General features: G+C 38.5%; 2 protein-coding genes across 2 annotated transcripts; both read left to right on the forward strand.

Annotated features, from left to right (window-relative positions):
- The first annotated feature begins 5,803 nt into the window (after positions 1 to 5,803).
- LOC149265810 (serine/threonine-protein kinase VIK-like) lies at positions 5,804 to 6,214 on the forward strand. The gene has a single exon (XM_089405967.1). The coding sequence runs from the start codon at positions 5,804 to 5,806 to the stop codon at positions 6,212 to 6,214; it is 411 nt and encodes a 136-aa protein (XP_089262093.1).
- A 3,927-nt stretch (positions 6,215 to 10,141) lies between these two features.
- On the forward strand, positions 10,142 to 10,552 carry LOC149265811 (serine/threonine-protein kinase VIK-like). The gene has a single exon (XM_089405978.1). The coding sequence runs from the start codon at positions 10,142 to 10,144 to the stop codon at positions 10,550 to 10,552; it is 411 nt and encodes a 136-aa protein (XP_089262104.1).
- Positions 10,553 to 15,998: the final 5,446 nt, after the last annotated feature.

Consider the following 15,998-nt stretch of genomic DNA (forward strand, 5'->3'; position numbering starts at 1 on the left):
CTCTTCAAAAAACACAACACAATCCTTCTCGGATACTTTGGCGTACAATCATTAATTTCTTTTAAGGCGCACACCCAATTTTGGTCTACAGACAGCTTTCCTTGAACACTGTGTCGAGGAAATTTTGTGATGAGTGATTTTTGCGACTCGCATCGCAGTGTCGAGGATTGCGTCGTTTAAGATGTGTCATCGCAGGAATTGATGATTGCATTCATCGCAGATCGCAACGTCGCAGATCATAAATCGCAGATCACACTTAATCATCCAATCATTGTGTGCTGCTTATGCGATGTTGTGATATGCGACGTCGCATATTGGCGGTCGGTGATTCCTTAAGTTTTTTATTTAAGAGCGCTTCACAATATAAGCGATGTGATGAATTTCGCGTCGCTTCTTCGCAACTTATTATGCGCATAGGAAAACGTCTCACTCTCTTCTCGCGATGCGATACAGCTTTAGGGAGTCAAAATACAAAAATTTTGATAATTTTTTTTTTTGGATTTTTTGTTAAGGGTCCCCATTTGCTTGGTGTTATTGCTAATACCAATCAAAGAGGGGGGTTGTTGGTGACCACAGCAATGGCGATTCACTGTGAAGAACCAGTTATCTCTGTTTTTCTATATTGAATTTCAACTTCCGAAGCAGAAAAATTTTCATATGTCTAAATTTTGTTATGGACAGATAGAGTATATTACGCCTTATCCTATCACTGATACTTTGTCTCAACCTCTTCATATTCCAATTGTTTGTTTCCTCAGGCTTAGTTCTTGTATTCACACCAGACATTACTTGGTCTTTTAAAGATAAAATAAGGTCTTCTCTGCGTGCTGGCTTTTAAAATATGCTCATCTGTCGTAGGTAGAGCCTCTGCTGCCCGCAAGCGTCCATAGCCTCGACAGGGTTACCTGTTACCCAGCAATGATCCTTTATCCTGCTTGAGGTTATTTACAACTTTTTCAGAGGAAAGCCCTTTTTGACACTTTTTCCTTTTTTTATTCTCTAAAGAACAATGTCTTGGTTTGGTGGCCAAATTATGACACAGTCATTCACTTGATTTACACTTTTGCTGAACAAGCTGGCTCGTGATGAGACCCCTTGTCTTTTGATTGCAACAATCTTGAGTCGTTGCCCTGTTTTGGTAGACAGTATTGGCAAAGTCAACAAGTTATAATATCTGTGATCATGATAAGCCGGCTCGTGATGAGACCTCTTATTCTTTGAGATACAGTGTTTTCTCGGATTGTTCCTCTGAATGCTGCGATTTCCTTTAGTAGGGAGGAAGTCATTGTTTTTCCTTAAGAAAGCTCTGGACGACAATAATAGAGTTTGAAAACAGCAGCTTTACAGAGAATATTTATTTTATTATTGATACCTTTCATTGTGCTGATATAAAACAATTTTTTACCAAAGGTTGTTTTCATCAAATTTTTGAAGTTGAAACTAGTATCATGTCTAGGCTAAAGTTAACTCTCCCTGTCAATAATAAAAATCAGATTTTTCGAAAATTTTTGCTACTTGTACAAGCGAAAAGCTCAAAATTTGATAGAGAATTGGTGTCTTTTTCATGAACCCTTTTAGTGACCATCTACAACTGGTTTTATTTATAAGAAAGAGAAAAACAAATAAAAACTAAAACTATCCTACAAAAATAGAAGAGTGATCTTCTATGGAAAATATACTTTAAGAATCTGTCCATTAACAGGCAAAGAATATCTTCTACCTGCTAAATCCTGCAACACAAACGTCAATGGGCCCATGACTTCTACAATCTGAAAAGGACCAAGCCACAGTTTCTGAAATTTCGTATGTTTGCCCTTTTCTTCATGAGCCTTATCCCATTTCAAAACTAAATCTCCCATCTGAAAATTTTTTCTGGTCATTATGCTTGAGTCAAAAGAGGATTTTATCAGCGCTTGGTGATGGGCATGGGTTTTCTTAACATGTTCTCGTCGTTCTTCTAATTTAATTATTTCCATTTGTCTTAGTTGTATGGAGGAGGTAGATACCTCATCGATGTGTTGTACTAAAGACAGAGGGAATGACTAAGTGAGTTGGAAGAACCACTTCTTTCCCATAAACTAAATTAAAGGGAGAAGTGCCGATTGAAGCTTTCTTCGTTATTCTATCTGCCCATAAAGCATTTACCAACGCTTTGTGCCAATTCTTTTGGTTTTGGTCGACTGTTCTTTTAATGATCCTGATCAGGTTTTTGTTTGTTGATTCAGCCAATCCATTACCTTGCGGATAGTAGTTGGCTGAATATTTCAGTTTGAACCCTCTTTTAAGTGCAAACTCAGTCATTGTATTTCCAGAAAAGTATGAAGCATTATCAAACATTAAGGCCGTTGGCAATCCAAACCTAGTGATTATAAATTGATCTATGAATTCAATAATGTTTTCAGAATTAGCTGTCTTGAGAGGAATTGCTTCTACCCATTTAGTAAAATAATCTGTTGCCGTGAGGATGTACCTATGCTGCTTAGAAGAGTGAGGAACGATCTCACCTATTATGTCCAAGCCCCATTGGCTGAATGGTTTCTCGATGTTTACCAGCTGTAGTGGCATGAACGATTTCTTTTGTTTCCCTGCAGCAGTCTGGCAGACTTGGCATTTCCTCACGTAACTATGTGAGTCTTTGAACAACATGGGCCAATAATATCCTGCACGTAAGATTTTATGCGCAGTAGCATCTCCTACATAGTGTCCGCCTGCTGGTCTATCGTGGAGTTCCTGCAAAACCTTTTCGGCTTCAGTTTTCTCAAGACACCTAAGAAGCACAAAATCGTAATTCCTTTTAAACAAAACATCATTTATGAGCTGGTATTGTTTAGCTTTCAACCTCAGAGCTCTTTTCTTGGTATGATCCAGGTGTGATGGAGCATACCCGTTCTTAAGATAATAAATGGTGTCAGCATATAATGGTTCTGCATCGTTTAGGCTTACCTCATACGTATGTACCTCTTCAGATGAATTCTCAGGAATTTGCGATGCTCCAGCCAACATTTTGCAGAAGCCTTGACCTCTTACAATGTTTGCTGGTTTGATCTCAAGATCGTATTCTTGTAAAGCGGTGATCCAATTTGCTCTTTTTTCGCCCACATCCTTCTATATTAGAAGGTTTCTTACCGCTGGAAACAATACTATGACCTTAGTATGGGCTTTAAGTAAGAAAGGTCTAAAATATTTGATCGCTTTGAAAACAGCATATGCCTGTTTCTCCACATCTGAATAGTTGAGTTCAGCACCTTGTAAATTCGAGCTAAAAAATGCGATTGGAGCTTCCGCTTTCTCTTGATTTGCTTGAGTTAGAATCGCGGCATAAGATTTCTCTGAGGCAAATGTGTATAAGATAAAACATTCTGAAAAATTCGGGGTCGCTAAAGATGGAGCGTTAATGATGGCTTGTTTGATCAAGTTGAATGCTTCATGCTCATCTTGACCCCATTTAAAATTTGAATTCTTTTTAATCATATTTTGCAAAGGAGAAACAATACGTGAGAAATCTGGGACAAATCTCTTCACAAAATTGATTTGACCAAGGAAAGATTGCATGGCTTTTTTGTTATGAGGCATGGATATCAGAAATTTCTTTGATTCTGTCAGGTTCAATGTGAATACCAGATTTTGACACTATGAATCCTAGAAGTTTTCCTTCACTTAATGCGAAAAAAGATTTCTTTGGGTTAAGTGAAATCCCATACCTTAAACATCGTTGAAAGATTTGTTTCAAGTCTTTGAGATGGTCGCTTCGCTTCTTGGAGTACACTGTTATATCATCCAGGTAAATCACTACAGATTTATTGACTAAACCTTTGAATGCGATGTCCATGGCTCTCTGAAATGTAGCGCCGGCATTGATCAAACCAAATGGCATCTTCCGATATGCGTATGTGCCCCATTTAGTTCGGAATGTGGTTTTTAACTGATCATCGGGATGTACCAACACTTGATTGTATCCTAAAAATCCATCCAAAAAAGACATTAATTCTGAGCCTGCTACTGCTTGTAATATCTGCTCCATAGGTGGGAGGGGAAAATTGTCTTTTTGACAGGCTTTGTTGAGATTCCGGAAATCGATACAAATTCTAATATCTCCGTTTTTCTTTCTAACGGGTACCATATTGGAGACCCATTTGGAATGTCTGACGGGGAAGATCATTCTGGCTCTCAATAACTTATTTAGCTCAGTTTTTATTTGATTTTCTAAATTGGGGTGGATTTTTCTGAGTTTCTGTTGGACAGGTTTTTCATTGTCAATCATAGGGATAGTATGTTGAATGATAGAAGTGTCGTATGTCTTCAGCTCATCGTAATTCCAGGCAAAAACATTTTTGTATTGTCTCAAAAGACAGATATATGCTAATTTTTCATCAGGGGCTAGGCCGTGGCCTAGATTAACGTTTTGTGGTTTCTCATCGGTTCCTAGGTTTACTGGTTCGTAGTTCAGAGTCGAACTGTAGAGCTTAGAATTGGTAAACCTTTTAAACCGACTTTTCAAATCATATAAGTCTTCTAACTTAACCACCGACTTGGGTATAGCATTATCAGTGCTATTTTGTTGTATTTGGTGATCATGATGGTCTTCGTCAATTATTTGATTTGAGTAGGATCCTTCAGAAGTGAGGAAATTTACAATGTCTGGATCGTCATTGAATACTCTCCTATTTGTAATGTTGTCAGGGATGGACGGTCTAAAAGTTAATTCTATTGAGAATCTATCTGGACTAAAATCTTCGGAGGGAATAAGTCTAGAGGCCACATTAGCTAACAGGTCTGCGCTCGCATTTTGGAGTCTTGGGATTGACGAAATACTGAATGCTATGAAATGTGCAGTCAGATCTTGTACTAAAGATTGATAGTGCTTCAAATGACCTGATAGGCAATGTATGGTGTTACGTACCTGTTTGACGACAATCTCAGAGTCTCCGAAGACTTGAAGGTACTTAACGTTCAACCCGATTGCTTTGTATAGGCCTTGCACCAAGGCCTCGTATTCCGCTGTATTGTTTGTGCAATCGAATTCAAGTCTGCACGTAAGCATGGTCTTATTTCCGTCTGGGCTAATCAGAACGCATCCTGCTCCTGCTCCCTCGTTAGATTTAGAGCCATCAAAATATAATTTCCAAAACAAAGATGTATTTACAGGGTTATCTAAAAAATTAACACACTTCGAATTATTAGTTTGGGAAAAATTTTCGACTTGGGACAAAACTCAATTTTGTAAGTAAGGTGAGGTATGAGCATTGAAATTGCAGAGGAAAGAATCTATCGAGTAATTTCCTATGATACTGCTGTTGTATGCTATTGCTTCATTTTCTCCCTCCAATTCCGTCACTATGTACTTCTGGTGTAGCTCTCGTTCAACCTTTATTTGATTCGGTTTACCATTGTAGGTGTTATCACTGAAAATTCTGATGCCAAAATAGCTCACACTAGCTTGAGGACAAAGTGTTTTGCAGCACATAAATCCTTTTGGTAGTTTCGCAGCGCAGCATGTTTTAGGTGATTTCGTAGCGCATAATTCATATTTTGCACTAGCTGCGCTACGAAATTGGGGATTTGTTCGAATCCATAGTCATTCTTTCCCAATTGTCATGTTTATCAAAATCCATTGGGTTTGCATCAACAATTGTCAGTTTATAAGGTTTTTTAGTACCCCAGCAGATGGTGTTTCATTGGGTTTATCTGGAGCATTCTTTCCTTGGAAGAAGCCTTCTGTGGTAATCAGTGGGTAAACAAGGGATCAGACTGTGGATATCACATCATTTATTTTGGCACTGTTGCAAGTGCAAGGGAAGCTCTCATGTCAGAGGTTAGAACGGGGGTTCCTTTAAAGGTTTCCTGCAAAGACTTGCATGTGAAGAAAAGAATTGGAAGTGGAAGCTTTGGTGAAGTCAAAGAGATTATCTGGATGGGAGAGAATTTTGCAATGATGCATATGTTTACCAATGTGGAAATATTTCTGCATGAGGTCTCTGCAATGTCTAAGCTTCTGCACCCAAATCTTTTGCAGGCATTAAGCTCGTTTGTAGATAAAGACATAAGTGAGTGCTGTCTGGTGACAGAATTGATGCATAAGATTATTCGTAGCTTCATCAACGAGAATTCTTCTCCTCGCAAGAGAATCCCATTTTCACTTCCAAGGGCAATAGATATTATGCTTCAAATAGCCAGAGGACTGGAGTATTTGTATTCCCATGGTATTTTGATATGAATTACCTTTGTGAAGTTTTCCTTGAAAATTGGTGCCTCTGCATAGTTTCAAGGCAGATGAGAAGGACATTTCAAGATAAAAAAGCTCAAGACAGTCGAATTTGGCATGTAAGCTATGTTTTTGAAATTACACAGCAGTTTCGTAGCGCGCTACGAAACTGCTGTAGGTGATGTTTTTTAGAGGCATATTTCTCTGTTTTAAGTAGTCAAATTCCAGAAGGTATTTAGAGCAGCTGAAAGAATATTTTCAAAAATTGAAAGAGGTTTTTATTCATAACATACTGAACTAGAAAAACCTCTTTCCGTTTCTTCACATTGATTATGAGCTAGGAGAAACGAGTGAATAAAAGTTGCACTACGAAACTGCTGTAGGTGCAGTTTTTTAATTTCCTGTTTTACACATCTTCTTCAAGGATCGATTCTGGGCAGCTGGAGTAGTGTTTTAAAAAAAAAAAAGCGGTTTTTGTTAAGAACGGATTGGTTCACAAAAACCTCTTTCAGTTTTTCCAAATACGTTTTCTGTGAGAAATTATGAGCTCTGTCCCAAGACATATTTTTCAGCCAGAACAACAGTTTCGTAGCAGCTGAAGCTAAACAATCCAGTCTCAGTCACTAGTTTTGAAATACAAGTGGAAATGTTGAAAAGGGAATACATGCTGTAATCAAAGATCAGATTGAAGTTTAGCAAGGAGTGTCTATGGCCGAAAAGCTCATTTCATTCAAAGATAACTGTATGCAAGTCACTAATGAAGCAATAAGCAACATGAAGATTATTAAGTTACAGGCCTAGCATGAATGGCTTCATAGGAAAGTTGATGCTGCTCATGGTAAAGAACGCATTTGAATAAGGGGGTTAAAAGAATCAAAAGTCCAAGCAAAAAATTCCTTAAGGCAAATACACTCTGTTTTAGCAAAAACAGCAGTTTTGTAGCGCGCTACGAAACTACTGTAGGTGCTGTTTTTGGATGAAGACAAACAGTTTAATGGTAAGATCAACAAATTTTTGAAGGAAACGCCTAAGGAACATAAGGGAGACCACATGAGGCTATCCTAGCCATTCAGATAATGACAAGTGTGCCTTTTTGTAAAGGTGAAATATTTTGTCTCAAGTTAAAACTTTTATAAAAGGTACTTTATGACCAGTTAGGGTTTGGCAGAAATGGAATACGAGGAGTATTGTTTTGGTTTATACACATGTCCATCAACGAAGCCTCCAACACATCTGAAATATGGTGATGCTCATAAATTTTGGGGTATTAAAGAGCTGGGAACATGTTGCTTAACTTTCGAAGGATGGTGGGAGACAAGGACCAGAAAAACAGGGGTTTGTTCTTATGATCAATGAACCATCAACGCATTCAGTATCCAATGCTAACCTTGTTCATTGCATCCACTTCTCAGTTATCTCGGCCAAACTGAAAGGAGACAGGTGTCCAAGAGCAAAGAAGGATCATGATACGAGGAAGATAGAATTAGATATGTAGTTTAATTAGCACTCTTTGTAATTACAGTCAGCGCTTAATGTATTTAATGAATTAGTTAATTGGTAGATAAGGGTAATTAGTAATAGTCTTCGAGCTCCCCTCATGCTGGAGGAGGAAGCTCTATGATGGTTTATTCTCTTTAATGTTCTTTTACAGTTTGGTTAATGCATAATCACTCAGAACTCATGAATCATGCTCTGACTTCCTGTATGCCTAGGCAAACTGTGTTTCATGTAAGTTATGTTTGAACATTAGATGTAAAGTGCCCTGATTTCTATGAAAGGATAGTGTTATTGTTTACTGAGATATTAGTGACTCCATAAGCCCAATGGGAAGAAATTCTGTCCAGCCAGTACATTTTTCATGTATCTTGTAAGAGTTAGCCATCTTGTTCAATATCAATAACCTATGAGAGAGCCCTATCAGACTAAGGAGGCTAAGCCTTAGTTAAAAGCTTGGTTTGAAACAGTTACACAGAGTCTTGCTGATTGGCAGCCTTCAGTACCTGATTTTGTGATAACATTTTGGTGCGTCTGCCGGGAGCCTGAAGTCTATTCATTCCCGAAATTAAGAGGTTGAACTTCTGAAGGTAGCAGGAGCTCAAACATCTTTTGAGGCTGCAAAACTACCTTGGTGACTCCACACATCAAATAAGGAATTGGAAGGTGACTCCACTACTAGAAGATCAGTAGCTTGATGAATTTTCAAGATGAATTCCACTGCAAGAATGAATGCCAGGTATGCTCCTATTAATCGGTCTCATATCCCTGGTTTTCCAAATCCTATGCCAGAGGTTGATTGGTTAGATGATCTTCCAATATTTAAAGATGAAAAGAAGGACAATGCTGCTCTTCATCTGGTTAAATTCCATATGCATGTACGCAGTCTTAAGGTTCATTTCCCTGAAGATTGTCTCATGAAAATGTTTATGACCACTTTAGAAGGAAAAGCATGGTCTTGGTACAAAAGTCTAGAAAATGGTTCAATATATTCGCTTGCTAGTTTTCATAATGAATTCTGTGAAATGTATAAAGAAGGTTATCCATCCTTATTGCTGCTCAAAGATTGCTGTAGACATTCTTTAAGTCTTATTAAGTATTTAGAGGATGGTTATGATGATGATGAATTCACGGATGAAGAAATTTTAGAGGCTCTTCATAACAATGCATTCCAGCACCAAGGAGAAGATATAACATCCCATGAAACACAGCATGAAGATCAGCAGGGGTTTATTTGTGAAACCCATGTTTCATCCTTTGATATTGATGTAGAGATACAACAGATTTGTCAGGCTTCAGATCATCATGAGTATGAAATCGATTGCAAACAGCAAGAAGAAGTACTGGAAGATAGTTTTTACGACCCTCAGGCAGAGGAAAAGCTTGTTCAATTTTGTAATTCCTTGCAGCAGCTTACTTCAAATAATAATCATAATAGTGAGGAAAATTACATTGTTTGTGAGCATCATTCAGAAAGGCAGTTGGATAGCATATCAAATAAATTTGGTGTGGCTGAGGATAAGTTGTTTGAAGATATAGAATGTTATGAGAATCAACAAACTAACCATGTGTTTTTTGACCCTATAGCTGAATACATGGAAAAAATTTACTGTTCAGGATTCCAGTTATATTTTCATGTTGAAGAACAGTTACACCTCATGCTGCCTTGGTTACTTCAGTATCTGATTTATTTTTGTTTCAAGCACAGCCAAAGGACTCAAATGTCAGATAAGATAAATGATTGGCTACATTGGAAATATCATGTTGCTTGAGCTACAAGTGGAGCTTGCAGCTGATAGGGTAGGTAGGTAAGATAAATGCAAATAAGCTCAAGGTTGACTGAGCAATTTTTTTAGTAGTGGTAGATATAGACTTCTATCTCCTACAGTGATCATCAAGCTTAAGCCCGAGGTGAAGGCCCAAGGAACTTAAAGAAGATGTTTGTCAAATAAATTTTTATTTGTCATAAATGGATAAGGCACTGGAACTGCAGGTTCTTAGTGTACCACAAGGGCACACTATCCCAAGTGGAGCCACTGTTATCACTGAAAATTCTGATGCCAAAATAGCTCACACTAGCTTGAGGACAAAGTGTTTTGCAGCACATAAATCCTTTTGGCAGTTTCGCAGCGCAGCATGTTTTAGGTGATTTCGTAGCGCATAATTCATATTTTGCACTGGATGCGCTACGAAATTGGGGATTTGTTCGAAACCATAGTCATTCTTTCCCAGTTGTCATGTTTATCAAAATCCATTGGGTTTGCATCAACAGTTGTCAGTTTATAAGGTTTTTTAGTACCCAACAGATGGTGTTTCATTGGGTTTATCTGGAGCATTCTTTCCTTGGAAGAAGCCTTCTGTGGTAATCAGTGGGTAAACAAGGGATCAGATTGTGGATATCACATCATTTATTTTGGCACTGTTGCAAGTGCAAGGGAAGCTCTCATGTCAGAGGTTAGAACAGGGGTTCCTTTAAAGGTTTCCTGCAAAGACTTGCATGTGAAGAAAAGAATTGGAAGTGGAAGCTTTGGTGAAGTCAAAGAGATTATCTGGATGGGAGAGAATTTTGCAATGATGCATATGTTTACCAATGTGGAAATATTTCTGCATGAGGTCTCTGCAATGTCTAAGCTTCTGCACCCAAATCTTTTGCAGGCATTAAGCTCGTTTGTAGATAAAGACAGAAGTGAGTGCTGTCTGGTGACAGAATTGATGCATAAGGATCTTCGTAGCTTCATCAACGAGAATTCTTCTCCTCGCAAGAGAATCCCATTTTCACTTCCAAGGGCAATAGATATTATGCTTCAAATAGCCAGAGGACTGGAGTATTTGTATTCCCATGGTATTTTGATATGAATTACCTTTGTGAAGTTTTCCTTGAAAATTGGTGCCTCTGCATAGTTTCAAGGCAGATGAGAAGGACATTTCAAGATAAAAAAGCTCAAGACAGTCGAATTTGGCATGTAAGCTGTGTTTTTGAAATTACACAGCAGTTTCGTAGCGCGCTACGAAACTGCTGTAGGTGATGTTTTTTACAGGCATATTTCTCTGTTTTAAGTAGTCAACTTCCAGGAGGTATTTAGAGCAGCTGAAAGAATATTTTCGAAAATTGAAAGAGGTTTTTATTCATAACATACTGAACTAGAAAAACCTCTTTCAGTTTCTTCAAATTGATTATGAGCTAGGAGAAACGAGTGAATAAAAGTTGCACTATGAAACTGCTGTAGGTGCAGTTTTTTAATTTCCTGTTTTACACATCGTCTTCAAGGATCGATTCTGGGCAGCTGGAGTAGTGTTTTAAAAAACAAAAAGAGGTTTTTGTTAAGCACGGATTGTTTCACAAAAACCTCCTTCAGTTTTTCCAAATACGTTTTCTGTGAGAAATTATGATCTCTGTCCCAAGACATATTTTTCAGCCAGAACAACAGTTTCGTAGCAGCTGAAGCTAAACAATCCAATCTCAGTCACTAGTTTTGAAATACAAGTGGAAATGTTGAAAAGGGAATACATGCTGTAATAAAAGATCAGATTGAAGTTTAGCAAGGAGTGTCTATGGCCGAAAAGCTCATTTCATTCAAAGATAACTGTATGCAGGTCACTAATGAAGCAATAAGCAACATGAAGATTATTAAGTTACAGGCCTAGCATGAATGGCTTCATAGGAAAGTTGATGCTGCTCGTGGTAAAGAACGCATTTGAATAAGGGGGTTAAAAGAATCAAAAGTCAAAGCAAAAAATTCCTTAAGGCAAATACACTCTGTTTTAGCAAAAACAGCAGTTTCGTAGCGCGCTACGAAACTGCTGTAGGTGCTGTTTTTGGATGAAGACAAACAGTTTAATGGTAAGATCAGCAAATTTTTGAAGGAAACGCGTAAGGAACATAAGGGAGACCACATGAGGCTATCCTAGCCATTCAGATAATGACAAGTGTGCCTTTTTGTAAAGGTGAAATATTTTGTCTCAAGTTAAAACTTTTATAAAGGTACTTTATGACCAGTTAGGGTTTGGCAGAAATGGAATACGAGGAGTATTGTTTTGGTTTATACACATGTCCATCAACGAAGCCTCCAACACATCTGAAATATGGTGATGCTCATAAATTTTGGGGTATTAAAGAGCTGGGAACATGTTGCTTAACTTTCGAAGGATGGTGGGAGACAAGGACCGGAAAAATAGGGGTTTGTTCTTATGATCAATGAACCATCAACGCATTCAGTATCCAATGCTAACCTTGTTCATTGCATCCACTTCTCAGTTATCTCGGCCAAACTGAAAGGAGACAGGTGTCCAAGAGCAAAGAAGGATCATGATACGAGGAAGATAGAATTAGATATGTAGTTTAATTAGCACTCTTTGTAATTACAGTCAGCACTTAATGTATTTAATGAATTAGTTAATTGGTAGATAGGGGTAATTAGTAATAGTCTTCGAGCTCCCCTCATGCTGGAGGAGGAAGCTCATAGTGGTTAAGGTTGTATCTCTATATATAGATCAGACTTTGATGTAATGGGGGTTGGATGTTTTTGGAGAAGACTGTTTTGGTTTATGTATAGCAGATTTCAGTAATGCAAATGACTGTTGTTTCTTCTCAGGATTCACAATAGATCTTATTGTTCAAATGTATGATGGTTTATTCTCTTTAATGTTCTTTTACAGTTTGGTTAATGCATAATCACTCAGAACTCATGAATCATGCTCTGACTTCCTGTATGCCTAGGAAAACTGTGTTTCATGTAATTTATGTTTGAACATTAGATGTAAAGTGCCCTGATTTCTATGAAAGGATAGTGTTATTGTTTACTGAGATATTAGTGACTCCATAAGCCCAATGGAAAGCAATTCTGTCCAGCCAGTACATTTTTCATGTGTCTGGTAAGAGTTAGCCATCTTGTTCAATATCAATAACCTATGAGAGAGCCCTCTCAGACTAAGGAGGCTAAGCCTTAGTTAAAAGCTTGGTTTGAAACAGTTACACAGAGTCTTGCTGATTGGCAGCCTTCAGTACCTGATTTTGTGATAACAGTAGGGTAACCACATGTGCGACCAGTCGGTTGAGAAGTATCCATGGAGTTTTTCGGACCAATCCCTGTTAAGAATTAAGCCATAGAATTCAGGGATATCAGCTACTAGAATGTCAATAACTTGACATACCTTCGGGTTAGACGACAATCTTATGGTCACTTGATTAAGTTCACCAATCACTTAGACTTGGGATCGATCAAGCTGAACTATGCGCACTGCAGATTTTTGCGGTTGAACATTCAACTTGGCACATATTGATCTGGGTAAAATATTCGTTGAAGCACCAGAATCTACCAAACAGTTGTGCACATTTTTGTTGAAAATTTCGTAAGTGAGAAGAAAAGGGGGAGTGTGAGACCTTGATCTTCCTCCAATCAAGGCGATGTCATTTGGGTCAACCTTATTGATCGTGTTGGTTGGAGGTTTTCCCGTGTTGTGGGAAGCTACAGCTGTAGGCAAAGATGTAGTAGGCACGGCGTGTAATTCTTTCATCATTATCTTCTATTGATGTTTCAATTTGCTCAACTCATAAAGAGTGATATTAGCCCTAGTCTTTTTCATGTCATCAATAATGTTGTACTCCATTTCATCCGACACAATCAGTGTTCTTGATGGAGATGTTTGATTTGATTGGACTGGGCTAGATTGAGTCGATTTAGCGGTTGTTTTCTTTGTTGCAACTTTATCTTTTTCTGCAGGGCTTGCACCCTTCTGCTTAGGGGTAGTTTGGGGAGGATCAAGTTGATTTTTGCTTCGTGTGCTAACCGGAAATGCTTCTTGATCTTCTTCTTGCGGGAGGATGAAATCCCACATTCCTTGTAGTTCCACAACTTCTTCGTCATCGATATGCCCTTCAGTGGTATTCTCTTCTTCCTCTTCTTCTTCTTCGGATTCGACGCTTGAGATAGTGTTGGGTGGATTTCTTTTAAAAGCTCTGTAGGGATTTTTCGAAGAAGTTTCTGCTACTTGTTTTTTTATGTCAATCATCTCATTGGACATGGTTTTTAACACTTTTTGTAATCCTTCCAAATCGAAAGGATCTTTCGATTGTTTCTTCTTGGGGTCTTCCTTGTAGGAGACTTTCTTAGATTTGCGTTCCTCTATCGCAGATCTTTTTTCGAGGGCTACGACGCATTTCTCTACTGCTATCGCCTCCGTCAAGTTTTCAACTAAGGTTGTCTTATTTTCCCTATCCACGAAGATTGCCAAGTTCGATGGTAAGGCCGTAATATACCATTCACATCTCACTTCTTCGCTGGGCTGAGAAGCAGCAGGAATTTTGTTGAGGATTTTATTGAACCGTAAATTGAAATCTTTGATGGGTTCTCTAGCCTCGGCTTTAAGATTGGATAGGTCATTGATTAACATCATCGTTGATCTGTCATCACCAAATTTGGTAAGGAATTGACTTTGAAAAATGTCCCAACTTGTGATAGACCCGGAAGGTAATGAAAAGTACCATGACCCGGCTGTTCCTTGCATTGTGTAGGGAAAAAGCCGGATGACAACATCCTCGTTGGTAACTCCGTTGAGATTAACAGGAAGCATGAAATTATTAATATTCTCTTCAGCTAGCATGCCTGCTTCTGGATTGAATTTGGGTAGCCATTTCTCAGGATGGGTTGGTATTGGGCTCAGGGGTGGAGGCATTAAAACTGCCCCAGGATTGTTCCATGGAGACTGGGCCATCGTTGAGCTGCTAGTAAATGAAAGTGCAGAGGATGATCCCTGATGCTGGGAAGATGAAGATATTATGATCTTTGATGATTGAAGAGGAGGGGTTGTGGAAGATGGATGAGTGGTTTGGAATGAAGATGTGGGTGGCTGACTTCGTGGTGAGGGAGTTGAGATGGACGACGTAGATGAAAGAGTCTCACTGTCAGACTCTGGTGGTGTTTTCCTTGCTCTTTTCCTAGTGGGGAGAGGGAGTTCAGTTGGCTGGATGCCAAATTTTTCACTCTTTAATCTGGTTAGGGGATGAGCAGGATTGTACTGCGAAGTCACGCTGCTTTGAGATTTATCAGACCTCTGAGTAAAAATAGAAAATCCCTGGAGTTTGCGAATCAGAGTTTGAACTTCAAGGGGTTCAATGATAAGTTGGTCTGAAATATTAGGGTATGTAGCAGCGGTTGATACTCGAGCAACTTCTGACTCTGGATTTAAACGTACTGGGGAAGTCGGGGGAGTTGATGAGGGCGATTTACTCTTAGAATGGTATTTAGATTTTGATTTAGGTGCCATTCATAGTTCGGGCCCTCCTTCTAGCGCCAAATATGTTGAAGCCCCGAAAATCGGGTCGACAACAAGGGGGATACCCACCCAGTCCGGACCTTGGTTGGCAGCTCCTTATCCGTTTGGTATAGCGGGTCCGACTGGGGATAATGGGACCAGTTTCCCAATCTAAGGGGTGTGTGTGTGTGTAGAGTTGGATGATGCTGATCTAGGAGTATTTTAAGCTAATTTAATTCAAACTTCTAAACTAACTCTATGCTATTGTAATCTAATGAGAAACAACACATCTAATCTATGCTAACCCGGGGTGTATTTCTAAAGAGATTTCGAACAATAACTGGTAATAAAGATCATTAAGCTATCATAAGAATAGAAATCAATTAATATAAACCATTATGCATAAGAAGTTAAACAAAACAGTTGTGAACATCATATCGCATAATAAGTTATTCATATATCAAGCACAAATAAATGACTCCACCGTACAAAAGTGCCAAATGGTAACCCACACATTCATGCATTAACATATAAATAACTGAAAACTGCATATCACTTTAAGAATATAAGCAGAAAATGGTCAAGAGATAAAAGTACCATTTATGACTGGTTCCACTCATAAGCTTCAAGCAATAACGATTTATCTCTACTTGTTCTAACATCTACTAAGAGTACAAAAGTGCAACATCAGTAGCAGACATTAAATGCAAACATCGATAAATCTCGATCCATCCATTCACCAAAAACCCCCTCCGAGGGTGCAAAAGTGCATGTTCTGAGGACAAGTTTTTTGACAAATTTCCGGACCCTTCTCCAAATGCCTGAGAAGGGTTTAAATACTGCTAACTAATTAATCTTAATTACATAAATTTAGGACACGGTTTCAAATGACCGCCCTTCTACTAAAGCAAATTTATCTCTAAAAATTGAATCTAATTTCTAACCGTTTCTGTATTTGCTCAATGTAAGCAATGCAACATTTGCCTGGGAAGAGTCAGTTGGTTGTCTTCTCCTTCCGTTTGAGTTATGAAAATAGAAATAACAAGAGTTG

The sequence above is a fragment of the Pinus tabuliformis genome, chromosome 6, assembly GCF_031772625.1.
Source record: "Pinus tabuliformis cultivar Carrire ecotype Pingquan chromosome 6, CPIR1, whole genome shotgun sequence".
Taxonomy (NCBI): Eukaryota; Viridiplantae; Streptophyta; class Pinopsida; order Pinales; family Pinaceae; genus Pinus; species Pinus tabuliformis.

Excerpts from the sequence above, each read along its gene's own strand:
- LOC149265810 (XM_089405967.1), top strand. The coding sequence starts at position 5,804 with ATGTCAGAGGTTAGAACGGGGGTTCCTTTAAAGGTTTCCTGCAAAGAC.
- LOC149265811 (XM_089405978.1), top strand. The coding sequence starts at position 10,142 with ATGTCAGAGGTTAGAACAGGGGTTCCTTTAAAGGTTTCCTGCAAAGAC.